We start from the raw sequence: 16,296 nt of genomic DNA, 5'->3' as shown, positions 1-16,296 counted from the left end.
AAAAAGTACTGATGTTTATATGATGTAAATGCCAAGGAATGGTGCATAAATCTGGTTAAGTGTAGTTTAATATCTTGTGTGTTTTTTAAAAGATTCATGCATCTATTTGGCCAGTCTCCAAGGAGAGATCCAGGCTTAGGCTGTCAAACAAATGGATTTTTAACACATTTCTGTGTAGTTAAATCTAGTTTGGATGTAGCTGAAACTTCAAAACCCTGAAAAAAGCAGAAAAAATTAATTATGCTAACTTTGCATGCATGTACCTTTCACTGTGCCATCTTTAATGGCATCAAAATAAGCTCAGGAAGCCTTGTTTCTAAACATTTTTCTGTTTCACATTCACTTAAAAAAATTCTCAGTTGTGTTGGTGTTTTGTATGTGAACTTTACTGGCATTTCACTACAGATTTTCTGTATTGGTCTTCTGAGGTTCCACCAGGTTCTGTATATTAGCTTTTGTAAGTATTTCTTAATGCTTTCCATTTGAAGAGAATATTAATGTTGCAACTCATTGTGCAGGATTAGAAGACTGCAAGAGAAAGGACTTAAGCAAAGTTCTTCAGCAATTTACTCACTTTGAAAACTATTATACATCCTTCTGGTTTTCCTTGGTGTTTTTCATTAATTGGTGCCAACTTTTAATAGTGCTATTGTAAGACTGAGTGATCTTAGAGCTGGAAATCATTGCTTTAATCAGGATGGCTCCAGGACTGTTGCAGTTTGAATCATGGCCTGTTTGTTTCTCTTGCACGTGTCATTCCCCAGGTATTTGTGTAAACTGTCAGACCAGGAGTTGCGGCAGAGCGCGGCCCGGAACATGGCAGATTTAATGTGGAGCACAGTGAAGGAGCCCTTGGATACAGCCTTGTGTTTTGATAAAGAAAGTCTTGATCTTGCATTCAAATACTTCATGTCACCAACTCTGACAATGAGATTGGCTGGGCTGAGCCAAATAACAGTAAGGACTTTTTACAAATAACAATTACGCTCGCAGAAAATGTTTCCTGTTGCAATTTATGGTTTACAGGCTTTTTGGTGGTTGTTTTTTAATTTTAAAGTGTGAAAGCAGCAGGATCCTCTTTAGGAAATGACAGCCATGGTGGTGAGAGTAGGGTTTGCTGGGAGCTGACCCCAAGTGGTGCCTGTGTTGTGCACCATATGGAACAGGCTCACATTACCTGAACAATTCACGTGCTGAACTGGGCTTTGTGACAGCTGGGCTGAAATGGAGCCCCTTGCCACAGCAGTATGTGGTGTTGAGAAAGGCTTTTCATCTGTTTGCATTTTTAGCTTTGCAGCATCTTGACCCTGCTGCAATTAGCTGCTGCTTTGTATTGCCCAAACCTCGTTTTGTGTTCGTTAGTGCAGTCTGCTTCTCCAGAGAGAGCATTTCTGCACTCATTAGCAGAAGGCTGAATTGGAGAGGTAGATACATACAGCATCAAATAGAAAACAATTAAAACTAAAAAAAAATCCCCATCTTTCCTTTTCCCATGGAAATGCTCCACATTGCACCTGGCAAAATACATTGGGCATTCTTGATTTGTCATTGCTGCCTTTAGCCATACAGAAACAGTCCCACAGGAGGGCAAAAGGGAAGTTTGTTATCCATCTGAGCTCTTTCAATTTTGTGTTTTCTGGACATATTTGGCCTTCTCTCTCCTGATGATGTGTCACTGAGTACAAGTTTACTTAAACTTGATTTTACTTCTCACTGTAGCTATACGTAGAAGTACCCTCAATTTAATAAATGGCAATTTAAAGAGATATGTAAGTACTTTTAATCAGATTATTGCTGGCTTTTCCCCAAAGTAAATATTTATTTACATACTAGGTTGTAAAAACAGGCTGTGAACTACATCCACCACTATAATTGATCTTAAAATCTGTTTCCACTTTTGCATTGTTCCAATTACATTAGATTTCAATTCCTATAAATACTTTCCTTTGGTTTTATACAATTCTCCTTGTTCAGCTACCAGTGTGTGTTTTTTTGTGTATCCTTGCCAAAACAAAGTCTGAAAATAAGAATTCTTCAGCTGCTTTATTTTTTCAGGCATCTAGCTCATTTTAGGGAGTGTGAAGTTGTGTTAAGTAGTTCTATGTTTTCACCTGTTGTGATTGATGAATATTGCTGTAAAAATGAGAGTTTTTAAAGAACAGACTTGTATTACCAGAAGAAAAATTTTACAGTATTTTTAGACTAAAGCAAATAGTTTTCAGCTTGTAAAAATGGAATATTGTACGCCAATTTATGCTAATAAGTTACTGAGTCTGTGTTTTTTATGTGAATAATCTTTAAAACTGCTGTGGAACACTGAGACAATTTATTCTTCTTTCTCATTCACATCGTAGAAAGTTTTATTTTGTTTTATTTTGTTTTATTTTGTTTTATTTTGTTTTATTTTGTTTTATTTTGTTTTATTTTGTTTTATTTTGTTTTATTTTGTTTTATTTTGTTTTATTTTGTTTTATTTTGTTTTATTTTGTTTTATTTTGTTTTATTTTGTTTTATTTTGTTTTATTTTGTTTTATTTTGTTTTATTTTCATCTCCCAGTCACCTGTTGAGGTGGTTCAGCTCCAAAATACCCTCCCTCCTACTGTTGCCTCCCACATAAAATGTTATTTTCCTGTCCTTTGGTGCCTGGCTCTGGAGATGAGCCCAGGGACAGCTTTTTAGGGCTCAGCTTTCTGTGCTGAAGCCTTTCCACCTTTGTGTCCCTTAGCACTGCCACATTTGTGTGGCATCAGTTGAGTATCTGGGCACAGGTACCTTTAGTTTCTTACCATGTTTCATAGATAGTAAAAAATGAAAAGGGATTTTTTCCCTCTGGCATTCGAGGAAACAAAACTTGGAGTGAAAAACCAGTTAGGAGGTGAGGGAGGGCAAGGTGTTGCAAAGTGTGCTTTGTCTTGTGCTGCTGGGCAGAATTCTGAGAGCTTAGTTCAGGTTACTGGGAAAATTGTTTGCAAATCCCAGTATGAAAAACAGTCTTTGTCAGAATTGCTTTGGAGAAGGATTTGGTGTGGTGGGAGGTGTCGATCAATGGTGAGCCTGGATTCAAAACTCAGCTCAAGGAGCAGCTCCAGACTCTGTCACTCTTTCAAAAGATTTTCGTTTGGAGGTGCATCTTAAGAAAAATCAGTGAGCTTCCACTGTTGTCTGACCCAGCTCTAATTTCCACTCCTGAATATGTGTCATTTGAAATTCCCTGTTGGTAACCAATCATTAGTAATTGTGTGCTCAGGCTCTCAGGTCTGACCAATTTCAGTGCCTGTTTACCAGCTTGGTTTTTCAAATCTGTTTTTCCCCCCTGAAGATTGTTGAGATTGGACACAAATAACTCTTGAGAAGTCTTTACACACAGAGTTATTGAGAAGATTAGTGAATTCACCTGAATTATAGAGTGCATGTGCTAAACTTGTTTCAAGAGAGTAAATATTTTGACAAAGTTACGCAACAGGTTTAATTTTAACTTCAAAAATTCACATTACTGTGCCTCCAATTTTTTTTATTTTAATGAGATGCCAAGTAAGGTCTATTACATAATTTAAATTATTTTAAAAAATATTGTGTACATGTAAAAATTGGATACAGAGTCATTGATGGTGAGGGAAGAAGTGGAAAAGAGATGTAAAACTTTTAACAGGCTGGTTTTTTCCTCTGTAATGTCTTAAATTTAAGAGCTTGGACATGTTTGAAAGCTTCATTTCCTGTAAAAATATGTGATTTTCATTCTCTGATTTTCTCTAAACAACTTACTTAAAAACATATAAAGTCCTATAGTGTCACTAATAGTATTTTGAAATACAAGAAAACTGCCTCACCAAATATTTGGATAAAATTGTAATTTTCTTTTCTTCTTTTTCTAACTAGAATCAACTTCATACCTTCAATGATGTGTGTAATAATGAATCATTAGTTTCAGACACAGAAACGTAAGTAGGCACCTTATTCTGAATACTTCAAGTGTTTTATATGATTGCAGTTCTTCTCTGTTGTTGTTCTGGATTATGCACCGTGGGGGAGCAGTGATAATCTGAGACATTTATTAGAAATATTTTAATCAGGGGTTAATAAATGGTTTTAAATGGTAACTGTAAAATATTTCTAAATGTTTCTTTTTTTTGTATTAAAATACAGAATCAAGGTAAGCTTTAGATACTAAAATAATAAATACCTATAATGGCCCATTATTTCCATGGTGATATATAAAGACGAACCAGCTAATTCATATCCAGTTCATGTCATTTTTGCCATCTTCTCATTTCTCTGGATTATTTGTTTAACCAAGACTTGTATTGCCATCACTGGCTCCCAAACTTGTTACTTTTCCACCCAGTTTTTTGCTAGTGTTGTTTTTTTTTTCCTTCCAAGTCCTTATTTGTACAACTCAGGTGTGTTGGAACACTTTTAGAGGGACTCACATAAATCTGCAAGAAGATTCACCTGTGGGATTGAATTCCAGCCAGGAAATGTATTCACTTCTGTAGTAACTCTAAACTTAATGGTAGAACTGTCAAGAATTTAAATGAAAAATATGTATTTTGGTAGTTGAAATAACTATTCTTGTGAAATAACAGGCAAAATGTGTAAATTGTAGAATTTTACTCCTAACATACTTGTTAAGTTTCTCTTGGGGAGTGGTGTACTCTGTTGATGTTGGGAGCCACAGACACACACTCTCCTGTACTTTATCAAAGGGAAGTCTCTCACAGCAGCAGTGTCTTGCTTTTGTCTGGCTGCTTTTATTACAAACTGCATTTGAACACTTTCTGAAATCTGCCTTCAGTCATGACCACAGTTCTGGAGATTTCATGCAGAAAGCACCTTAGATATTTGAAGAGAAATTTCTGGGAGTGTGTTGCTATTTTAAACATAAAGAACCAGAATTTAGGGCACTTTTGCTTCTGTGGAGATGTGGAAATACCTTGGGAATAAGAAATAAATAGTAAATAGTGCAGGAGGGGAGCATGTTTGGAATGTGAGGTCAGCTGGGGTGTTTCCTGCACTGTCCTCCCAGTTCCTGCTGTGTTGTTACACTGGGACTGACCAACTCAGATTTATCCAGTTCTTCTTCCCTCCCCCTGAAAATCTGAAACAGAGATTGTTTTTAGGTCATAGTAACAGTAACAAGTGATTGTGCCAGTTAAACCTGATACAAAGCTGTTTGATTTGCTGTGTCAAATGTGAAAAAGAGAAGTTACGAAGGTGGAAAAAGAAAAAAGAGTGCTTAAATTTCCCTGCAGAAGAGCAGATGTACTCTGCAAGAGCATCAGAGTTATTTTAAAGCTGAAGGAAATTGTCAGATTCTCCTTTGGGATATTACTTTCTTGGCAGGGGCATCTGTAAACAGGCTGTCATTTGAAAGGAATGCAGCACGAACAGAAAACGTTCTTTTCCACTTTTGTAGTATGTGATTTAAAAAAAAAATCAGAATTCCAGTTGTTTTGATGTTTTACCTGAAGGGTTGGTTGCAAACCAGTATCGAGCATTGCTGCTTATCTTCAGAGATCTTGTGGAATCACTGATGGCTTCCAGCCAAATAATCAGAAAGGGCTGGAGCAGAAGGATGGGGAAATGTCTCACTTCTCCAGTTTGTCCAGTACAAAGCTTCCCTCTCATTACAGACTCTGCTCATGAGAAATTTTTGGATGAAAAGGCACTTAGGGAGTTGGCAGTGACTGAATGAGCAGCAAAAGGAAAGCTTTTCATTCCTGTGTTCTTGCCTTAGTGGAGAAAGGAAGTCTTAAGAAGTTTTATTTTGTACCTTTGTAGCCTCTGCAGATTTGCCAAAAGAAGATGTCCTGCATTATGTCTGGCCATCCCCATTATATGTTTTGACTTTTCCAGATGCGTTTGGAACTGTCAACCTTTGGGATTTCTCCTTCTGTATCTTGATAAGGTGGGTTTGCGGGAGGTACCTTTAAAAAAAAAACATCAGCTTTCAGTTAGTCCTGGCTCTTCCTTGTTCAGAATTAACAGCAGGGTTTTTGAGGAAATATTTTGCAATGGGAGCTTCCCACCTTTATCCTCAGCACTGCAGTTTTTCCATGGTAAGACAAACTAAAGCATCTTCTGTCTAGGAGAACACTGGATTTCACAAATTGCACTGGGGAGCAGCAGGAAGCTGAGACAGAGGGATCTGGTTTGTAGCTGCAGGTGTTTGTGTGCCTTTGGAGATTTCAGTTCCCTGTCTTCTCAAGGGCTGAGGTTTGTGTGCTCCAGATGTGGGCAATGCCTCAGCCACCCAGCTTCAGCATTCCCCTCAGAGATGGACTTCTAATTTAGCTGTTCCTGCCTCTAAAGATAGAACCAAATTCTTTGCAATCTGAGGTACTGTGGAGTGTGAAATCTACTGAAGCTAAAAATAACAAGCCTGAGCAGAAGAGGCTCAGAGTCTTTGAATAAGTGATTCCTGCAACTGTTTCACTGATGTCACTTAGTGAGAAATGATGATGCTTTTCAGGAAGTGAAAGATCCCCTTTTTTTTTGGTGTTACTTGGACCACAAGAGGAAAAAGTGTTGGTCTTTTCTTTAGCGAGGACGCTGTCAGCTTCTGGAAATAACAGGTGTAAAGAGAGATTTTGTTTTGCTCTTCCCTTGGCAGGCAGCCAGGTATTCGGGTTTCAGGTTCCAGGTTGACACTGAGGCAACTTCCTGACTCATTAAAAAACCTTGATTACCCTCCTTTGAAAAGCTTCCTACAGAGCAATTTCAGGTGTCCAAAATGCCTTTCACCTGTGAACAGAAAGAACTGGAATGTTTCCTCTCCTTTCTTTCCTTATTTATTGAGACACTCAGTTGCAAGTTCTGTGTTGCTTTTTCCCTTCACTGCAGTGTTTTACCTTATTTAACTCTTGCTTTCTCCATTTTTGTCTAAGCTTCCTGACTTGAGTTTCTGGCAGCATTATTTAAACACCTCTACTTTCTCTACCCCATTTCAGGGATCTTTTCAGATTTTCTCTGAAAGCAAAAAAAGGTGATTTTTTTTTTTCACTCAGCTCACTAATGTTTCTTTCTTGTGGCCCACACAGCAGTTAAACAAATATTCCAGATGATGTCAGAGTGGTGGTTTCAGAGCCTGCAGAGCATCAAAGAGGAAAATTTGTGCTCAGAAGCAAAAACATGTGCTTGAATGTGTGTTGGGAAGGTGCCTTCTGTATCCTCTTTGCATTTCTGATCCTCAGTGGTTGAGATCAGGGTTTCACATCTGTTGTTGTGTTATAGATCCTATTTCAGTGATGTTGTCAAGAGGTGTTAGTGTTCCTCCCTTGCAAGCTGCCACTTCCAGAGCTGCATTTCTCCCTTGGAGCCTTTCTAGTCTGTGTTCAGTGACGTTGTGGACTGGCTGTTGTATTCCATCCAGCTCTGAGCTGGGGTGGTTTTTTTAGCTTTGTGGGGAATTGACTGCTTGAATAAATAAGGTTTTCTTTGAGGGGGGTTACTTTGCTGTGGGATTTATTGCTGGATTTGGGTCATCATGTGGGTACCAAGTATTGCACCACAGCCTTAGATTAAAATGTTTCCAGGACTTTAACCCAGTCCTTTCATAGAGAGGTGTTCTTTGACCTACCAGGAAAATGCATAAACTGGAGGATAAGAATGAACAAGATTCAGTGCAGTTCCAGACATCAACTTCTATCACCAGCTGCACAGTTCCCCCTCTCTTCCTTATAGTCTCATAGAATGCCTGGGGAAACTCATGTCAGAAGTGCTTGAATTACATTTCTTGGAAGTAAACCAGTTATTTTTGACAGACATGAATTATCAGGGAACTCACATTAAAAATTCTAGGGAGAAATGGATTAAGTTTTATGTACATTTCCATGTGAGAGAGATTTTGAGGCAATTAAACCAGAGTGGCTGCTACCTTTGCCGTTTTATTCTCTTCTCCTCCCTCAGCCACAACACAGAGCCATAGAGAGTATCAAGTTCTTTAAATGACTTTTCCTGTTGCAATCCAATTATTAAATCCATGAAAAACAGCTACTGTGTGTTACTCCCAAGGTGAATTTTCTTACTCTAACATCTATCTGATTTGGATATCTAATTTGTAAAACCATTTCTTGTGCTGCTGCTTTGATGTGAGAGGGAAAAGCACATGAATGCTTTGATCATAATGCATGATTTTCACTCTCACCATTTCCTTTAATACAAAAGAATAACTTTTTTCAGGAAAACCTTTGCTGAAATGGAAGTGTTCAGGAAAGAAGACAGACTCTTCATTTACACTGAAATTTGCTTTTTTGGTGAATCCTTGAATCTGATATTGTAAATATATTCCTTAGTAAATCAGACAACTAAACACTTTGTGGGAGTAATAACTTGACCATTTTAAAGGGAACTGATTGCTGTGCTCTCAGCCAAATTTTCTGGGATGAGCAGTTCTCTCTGGGAAGCACAAGGGCTTCATTCTGCCTTGCACAAGGATCCTCTTGTTTTTGGTCACCCTCAACAAATCCATATCAAATGCACATTTACCTTCAGAAATCTGAGATGTTGTTTTACCAGAGCTGAGCTCACCAGAAGGATAAAGAATTTGTTGCTGCTGAGAATACATCCATTAAAAAAGGCATTCCTTCAAAAGAATTATCTGTGGTTTTTCAGAATAAACATGGTGTGAATTAGAGACAGAGAACTACCATGGTAATTTAATAAAATGTGAAGGAACTCATTCTAGAGGAGAGCTTTTGTTCTTTCCTTTGGAGTGGTTAAAATGCAACATATGACTGGATACAAAGCCTGGTGGGTGTTGTGCCATGAGCAGAAGGGTTTGGATAAAGAGGCCCCGTGAGGAATGTGTCCTTTCATACTGGCATTGCCAGCCTAGCAGTGGTTATTTATCTGGGATCCCTTCTCAACGCTGCAGGCTGAAGAACTCAGATGCAAGAAGAAAGGAAAGGTCTTCCTTCAGCCTTGGTTAGCCAGAAATCCCAGCCCTGGCTGAGTCACAGATGTGCATGTGCCAGAGTTTGCTTTGGGTGGGCATCTTTTGGGTGCTGGGGATAGTTGGGTTTGGTTTGGTTTTGAAATGAGGCTCTGTGGGAAGCTAAGGACAGCTTGGATTCATGGAACAGATGCAGTTTATCTTTTCAATCCCTCTTTGAGCAGATCCTCTGTCAAACTGACTTTACAGTGTGAAACTCATTTATTGGTAAGCCATAAATGATAACTGTTGGCAAACTTTTGTACCCTGCAGGCCAGTGATTCCTTAAATGTTATGGGACATTATCTTTGAACAGTGTGGCAATATTTGATTGCCACTGTCCTGGAATTAGAAGAGAACAGTCCAGAAATGATGTGGAGTAACAGGAGCTTTGTTCCTTGGGCTCAGCCAGGAGGATCAGGAAATTCAAAACAATTGAAGCACTGGCAGTGTGCCCCTGAGAAGTGAATCCTACAAAGGCAATCTCTTGTTACTTAGAGAATCTTGGTTCCTTCTTGAGGATGATAAAGATTGGCAGTCCTGGATTTTAATAGTGACCATAAATGTGACATGAGCAGAAGTGGTAAAAATAACTCTTCCTCAGGTCCTCCAAGGCACTCCCTCCATCCCCTCTCTGTGAGACACAGCTCTGTTATTCCAGGGCCATTCAAACCAAAACCTGGGCTTTAAATACTCTGATGTCCTGTAATTGCTTCTGTGCCAAAATCAGGGTAAACAAACATTTACTTGAAGAGAAAGAATAAAAAGGAGTTTGTGCACTGCTTTGCAGACAGGGCAGTGCTTTCTGGAAGTTCAGCTTTTGTTTTGGCAAACTCCATTTCCTTGTCCTGGTCAGTTTGAATGTTTGCTTAAGGAATGGCAGTGGGTAAAGTTCCTGTTGGTGTGGATGAGCAGGATGAGAATTTGGGAGTATCTGTGAGCTGCATGTGTGTGAGTATGACCATGGCAAACACAGTTTGGGAGAGTTGCCATTTGTGTAAGAGAATCTAAAAATATATCCATGGCTTCCTTAAGAAAATAATTTCTGTCACTCCCACCTTTAGCTGCATTCTTCTGGAATTTAATGATAAACTTGGATTAAATAGCAGTGTCAAAATCTTACCTGTGAGCTCTTTGGAATTGTTTGCACGTGGTCTGTTGCACATTAACTAATAAAATTAGTAGAATTATTGGTTATGTTTGCTGATGAATTGTTGATATTTGGCATTAGTCTTCCAGCTAAAGAAAAACAATACAGAAATCATTTGCTTCCTGCTTGGAAAAATGAACATTGACCATGGTTTGTGTTCAGAAGGTTTTTGTGTCCTCACTACAAGTGCAGATACCAGCTTGCAGGATGTGCTGTGCTACAGAAGAGCACACAGTGAATATTACAGGCAGATTATTTTATGTTTCCACTCTTTTTTCATCTCCAGGTCAATTGCAAAAGAACTTGCAGACTGGCTTATCAGCAACAATGTAGTTGAGCACATTTTTGGACCAAATTTACATATTGAGGTTTGTATTTGATTCTTATAAATTTGATATAAACACAGAGCATGAACTTGTTGTTCTAGTAAATCTTTCCTCACTGTGTTCTCACTTTGCAGATCATCAAACAGTGCCAAGTGATTCTGAATTTTCTTGCAGCTGAAGGGAGACTTAGTACTCAACATATAGACTGTATTTGGGCTGCTGCACAGGTACATATTGAATTTTTGTAATTGCAGGAGTGATTAAAAACCAAATAGAAATTAATTTGGTTTTGGTTTACGTTTTTGAGTTGTTTGCTTTTTCTTGGCTGTCTGAGCATTTTGCTGACCAAAATGTCAAGTTAGGTAACTGCCACAGTTACTGGGTTATTTATTAGATGCAAAAAATCACCCTGGCTACTTTTATACAAGGGAAAAAATGAAGTTGTATAGCAAGGACAGAGTGTTTCTCTGAGAATGGGGATGAAGGTTGTAGGGTAGTTGCAGTATTTTTACTATTGTGCTAAATTGCCTTGCTCCTGTGTATTGTAGCTTCCATTTCTGGTACTCCTGGTGGGAACAATCAGGTGAAAATTGTGGCAGTGGAGTTTACAGCTGTGCTCCTCTGCTGCTGTTAAAATCTATAGAAGGCACTGAAATTTTATTTTTTTGCTTGCTAAAGCTGGAAACTCTGATAGGCTTTTTGCCTTCAGAAAGATTGATTTGTGTGCTACTTTTAATGGGTCACTCTGCTTGTTATTTTAGGTTGTGACATTTTTTATTTAGGGGATTTGAATACAATGGGCATGAGCAGGCCTAGGGAACACACTGTTAGAGCAGGTTAGAATTTAAAGGGGTTTTTTATGTGTTCAATATTCCTTTGTCATTTATTTCAATCAAATAGTACTGAACACACACTCTGAACCCGTGTGGTCCATTGTCATTAAAACATGCAGCTGGAATGTTAATTAAATGCTCTTTGGAATAGCATTTGCTCCACCATTTTTCTGTGTCAGAATAATTAATCATTATTTATTTTACACTACATTTTAAACCAGTATTTTCACTTCCTTGATGTTTTCACACAGTATGTCACACACTATTAGACCTCTGGATTTTTTCAATGTATTTTATACTGCTTTAGGAATAATATAATTACCGATTTTTGGTAATGTTTTTACAGTTTAAGTGATATTTTCACAATGTTTGATATCAGAATTAAGCATGTCCTGATCACTTCCTGTTGTTTAAAAGGCTGACACCTTTAGGCTGAAAGAACAGAAGGCCTTAAAGTGTGTTTTACACTTCTTAAATGAGCTTTCAGACAAAAATTCATCTTCCCTAAGTTGAAGTTATCTCAAGATGTTTAATTACATCTTTGCGTAGAACCCACGTGATTTCCTTCCACTGAATCCTGTGAAAGTTGGCCTGTACACAGTCAATTGCTGACACAGATTTTTGTAATGCCAGGAAGGCAAAATAAAAGAAATAATGAAAAAAACCCCTTTTGAGGTGCAAGTGTGGTAACCAACGTAAGAATTTTTTTTTTTCTAGAAGTTTCCTGTAACCTTTCTTTTATTTTTTGAATAACAACATCCTTACAAAGAAACTCTTTTAAGTGGCTGTGAAAAGCAGCATTTAACCAAAGAGGAGCCATCCAGGAGCACTGTCACTTTCATGTGGAAATGGAGCAGCTAGCTGAGCACACTGTCACATTTTTTGACATCCATCACTGGAAAGACAAAAGATTTCTTTATAATCCTCACACAGTCTGTTGCTGAGTAGTCTTTATTTGTATTTACCACTGCTAATAAGGTAATCATTGCAAATACTGCTTCCCTTAGTATATTTAGCATATCAACTTAATATTTTAGAAGTCATATTTAAGTTCAAATACAAAACAAACTTCCAGTTCTTTTTTTCACCCAGTCTCTCAGAACTAGAACTAAGGAAGAAACTGTTGCATTTGTTTTGTACCTTTGCAGGCTTTACAGTGTCAAAATTACTTAAGTCAAAATTGCAACTTTGCTGGAGTTTGAAATTATTCAACAGCTGCTCCTGAGAATTTGTACAAATATGTTTGCTTGCTGCAATATTTGATTTATTTGTTTCTTTTGCTGTTACCTGCTCTGTTTGTACCTTGTAGCTGAAGCACTGCAGTCGTTACATACATGACTTGTTTCCTTCTTTGATCAAAAACTTGGACCCTGTCCCACTCAGACACCTCCTTAACCTTGTCTCAACTCTTCATCCCAGTGCTCACACTGAACAGGTAAAGCCAAGGCCAGCAACATCACTGGCATGAGAAAAGCAATTAAATGAGAGTGTTAAACAGCCATGATGGATTTGTCTTCCTAAAGGAATATTCACTAATGCAGAAAGGGGGAACTCCAGGCGTAAAGTTGCCATGTTTCTTCAATTGCACCTTTCCTGGCTTTTGAAGGATAATTTTTAGAAATTACATAACCACTGATGGAAGATTCTGACTTCCTGTCTGAAGTTAGAATGTGTTTCACACATTGTTTAGCTGAGTTGTTTATTTTGATGAGTTTATTTTGGTGAGCTGTAGTATTGGCCTAGAGAAAAATGAACAGTGGGTCTTTTATCCAAAACCTGCTGCTTAATGGGACTTTTCCCTGGTTTTCTTTCCAGACCTTGTATTTGGCATCCATGCTGATCAAAGCCCTGTGGAATAATGCACTGGCAGCTAAGGCTCAGCTGTCAAAACAAAGCTCCTTTGCATCTTTACTGAGTACCAACCTGCCCATGGGAAACAAAAAAGGTGTGTGGTTTTCCAGTAGATCTGGAAGTTAAATTTGGAATTTTCATAGTCTCCATGTTGAGTTTGGACAAAAAGCAGGTATAGAACTTTCTCCTTTAAGTATTTTTTTAAAAGTGTCATGCTGGTATATTTTTCCAGCAGAACTTGAGGCTGTAGATGAAAGCATGAAAAGTCTCTGAGTGCTTTTGGGCAGCTTTGTGTTTCAGCCCCATTCTGTTTGTGTAGCTAGAGTAGTCTGTATTTTTCTTTTTTCTTTTAAATTCAGAAAATTGTCTATAACTATTCCCGTTCTGCTGCACATCTGTAACTTAATAGCTGCACAAAATCTTACAAAAGCTTACTTACCTTTTACCTAGTTTTTGGTATTACATGCTGTTTCTGATCTGGTGATTTTGTTTTTTACTGGACTGTGTATTTCCCCACAGTCATTACTAAAGGTGCTGCCAAGCCTTTTTCCTGTAGTTTCCCTTTCTCTTCATGCTGTGGCTTTTATGAATCATGGACATATGCTGACAAAATGATTTTTAGTCACTTATTTTTCCATCCTGCTTTTTTCCTTCAGAAGAAGAGGAGCTCAGAAGAGCAGCCCCTTCCCCTTGTAAGTATAATTTTAGTTGTACACCACAATCTGGCTCATTTGATTCTACAGTGCTTTTGAATTTGGAACGGAATTAAATGTGAAATTCTGTTTTTATGAGAAATCAAATGAAAATATATTTTTAGTAGAACCTAGGAAATTTGTATAACTATGGCAAGAAGAGACATCAAAGTACAGACTTCGTCAAATGCTCAGTGTTCTAAGTGAAACTTTTAGTGTTTAGGTACACATAGTTTAAGTTACATCCCTGTTTGCTGGAAGAATGCTCAATATTTGAGGCAGATTTATGCAATGCTGTTACATTCCAGTAATTACCTGTCACAGAGTAACTGGGAAATGTGGTTTTGAATTAGGGTCCCCAGCAGCAAGCCCTCAAAGCAGTGACAACAGTGACACCCATCAGAGTGGAGGCAGTGACATTGAAATGGAGGAACAGCTGATTAACAGAACAAAACACGTCCAGCAGCGACTTTCGGACACAGAGGTAAGAGCGTGGGTCTGACTCTGGCAATTTTGTTACTGAGCTGCCTGTTACGAGCTGTAAAAAATGATGTTTTATCTGTACTTGTTTCCAAACCACCTCAGACAAATGTATTCCTGCATTTAAATAGTGTTCCAGTTTGGTTAATCTCTTAGTAAGGGACAGCAAGACGTTGTCACACTGGGGCTCTGTGCACGTGCAAAGTCTGCACATAGACCCTGTTAGCAACAAGGTAATGCAGAAAATCAATTATTAAATCTGAATCTTGCTTGGAGCACTATGTCATCAGCAACCAAATTGAGAAAGAATGAATGGGAACTCGTAGATGTGGCACATTTCCTCCTAAAGGAAGAATGATGTTTGAACGATGATGATGATGATATTAATTATGTATTTCCAGTGGTGCTTTATTTTTCCACCGATCTTAAAAAAAACCCCAAAATAATTTCAGGAATCCATGCAAGGAAGCTCTGATGAGACAGCCAACAGCGGTGAGGATGGCAGCAGTGGGCCTGGGAGCAGCAGTGGCCACAGCGATGGATCCAGCAACGAGGCCAACTCCAGCCACGCCAGCCAGTCCGCCGGCAGCCCCGGCAGCGAGGTGCAGTCGGAGGACATCGCGGATATCGAGGCTCTCAAAGAGGAGGAGGACGAAGAGGAAGAAGACAGGAGTCACAATCCCCAGAAAAGCAACAGGAGCACAGATCTACGAGGCAGAAAACTGGAATCCCAGACGGGCATTTGCCTGGGAGATGCGCAGGGGGCAGCGGAGAGGAGCGGCGCCAGTAATGGGGCGGGCAAGGAGCACGCGTTCAGCGCGGACGCCGTGGCGCCCGTGGATAACCGCATGCGCATGCTGGACGCCTGCCCCCACGCCGAGGACACCGAGCACGACATGGCGGGGGAGATGAGCACTGCCCACATTTCCCAGGGCTCGCAGGATTCTTGTATCACACACACGGGGGACTTCCTCGGGGAAACGATTGGGAATGAGCTGTTTAACTGTCGGCAGTTCATCGGGCCCCAGCACCACCACCACCATCACCACCACCACCACCACCACGATGGGTAGGTAGCTTGGCATTTCACAGAGTCACAGAATGGTTTGGTTGGAAGAGAACTTCAAGGTCATCGAGTCCTGTCCATGCCCTCACACCTCAACTAAACCATGGCACCCAGTCTTTTCTTAAACACATCCAGGGATGGTGACCCCACCACCTTCCTTCCAGGACTTTCTCACCCTTTCTGTAAAAAACTTCTTCCTAATATCCAACCTATATATCCCTTGACCTAGTTTCTTCTGACTCCTTCCATAACAGAAATAAAAGTGGTAGCAAAATGCTCCATCTGGGCAGAAATTGGTGTGTGGACACTCTGCTGTAGCTCAGGATAATTTTGTCTTGCAGAGATGATTGTTATCACAGACAGTCACACAGATACCTGATTTATAAACGTCTGATTAAAGGTTTCTCTGAAGTTTTGGTATTGAATAAATAAGACAGCATTTAAGAAAATGTTAAAAATATTTTGGAAGGTGCTGCATTTAGTTAACACTGAGAAGCCAACTCAGTCATCAGGCTAGTGAGACCTTCAGTTTACTTATCTGTAGTTGTTTCTGCAATTCATACAAGGGCTGCTGTTCAAGCAGATGATTCATCCTGACTTTAGCTCTAGGGAGGTGTCTGCTCACTTGTAGTCTGCTGTAATCAACTTCCTCTTTGATATTGTCCATTCTGATATTCTTCTTTTACAGGCATATGGTTGATGATATGCTTAGTGCAGATGATGTCAGCTGCAGTAGTTCTCAAGTCAGTGCAAAATCAGAGAAAAATATGGCAGATTTTGATGGGGAAGAGTCTGGCTGTGAAGAGGAGCTTGTACAGATTAATTCCCATGCTGAGCTAACATCTCATCTTCAGCAGCACCTCCCAAACCTGGCCTCTATCTATCATGAACATCTGAGTCAAGGTGAGAGTGATCAAAGGAAAACTGAAAAACTTGGTTTGTCATTTTGAATTAGTCTCCAGTAATTA

The 16,296-nt window shown here is 39.2% G+C and overlaps 1 protein-coding gene across 14 annotated transcripts in view; it reads left to right on the top strand.

Moving 5' to 3' along the window:
* USP34 (ubiquitin specific peptidase 34) overlaps window positions 1-16,296 on the top strand; it is a 111,215-nt gene that overhangs the window by 36,816 nt on the left and 58,103 nt on the right. For 9 of the 14 annotated variants that reach the window (XM_064415636.1, XM_064415640.1, XM_064415644.1 and 6 more), the window contains exons 7-16: window positions 765-957; window positions 3,878-3,939; window positions 10,367-10,448; window positions 10,541-10,633; window positions 12,549-12,674; window positions 13,055-13,184; window positions 13,747-13,782; window positions 14,136-14,266; window positions 14,715-15,331; window positions 16,017-16,231. In XM_064415636.1, the coding sequence (XP_064271706.1) occupies window positions 765-957; window positions 3,878-3,939; window positions 10,367-10,448; window positions 10,541-10,633; window positions 12,549-12,674; window positions 13,055-13,184; window positions 13,747-13,782; window positions 14,136-14,266; window positions 14,715-15,331; window positions 16,017-16,231 (1,685 nt within the window). Of the gene's footprint in view, window positions 1-764; window positions 958-3,877; window positions 3,940-10,366; window positions 10,449-10,540; window positions 10,634-12,548; window positions 12,675-13,054; window positions 13,185-13,744; window positions 13,783-14,135; window positions 14,267-14,714; window positions 15,332-16,016; window positions 16,232-16,296 lie in introns of those variants that run through there. The other 5 variants (XM_064415639.1, XM_064415638.1, XM_064415646.1 and 2 more) reach the window with 2 other exon arrangements.

Source organism: Passer domesticus, chromosome 3 (genome assembly GCF_036417665.1).
Source record: "Passer domesticus isolate bPasDom1 chromosome 3, bPasDom1.hap1, whole genome shotgun sequence".
NCBI classification, from domain to species: Eukaryota; Metazoa; Chordata; class Aves; order Passeriformes; family Passeridae; genus Passer; species Passer domesticus.
The sequence above is the reverse complement of the archived record's forward strand: the minus strand, read 5'-3'. Positions and strand labels throughout refer to the sequence as shown.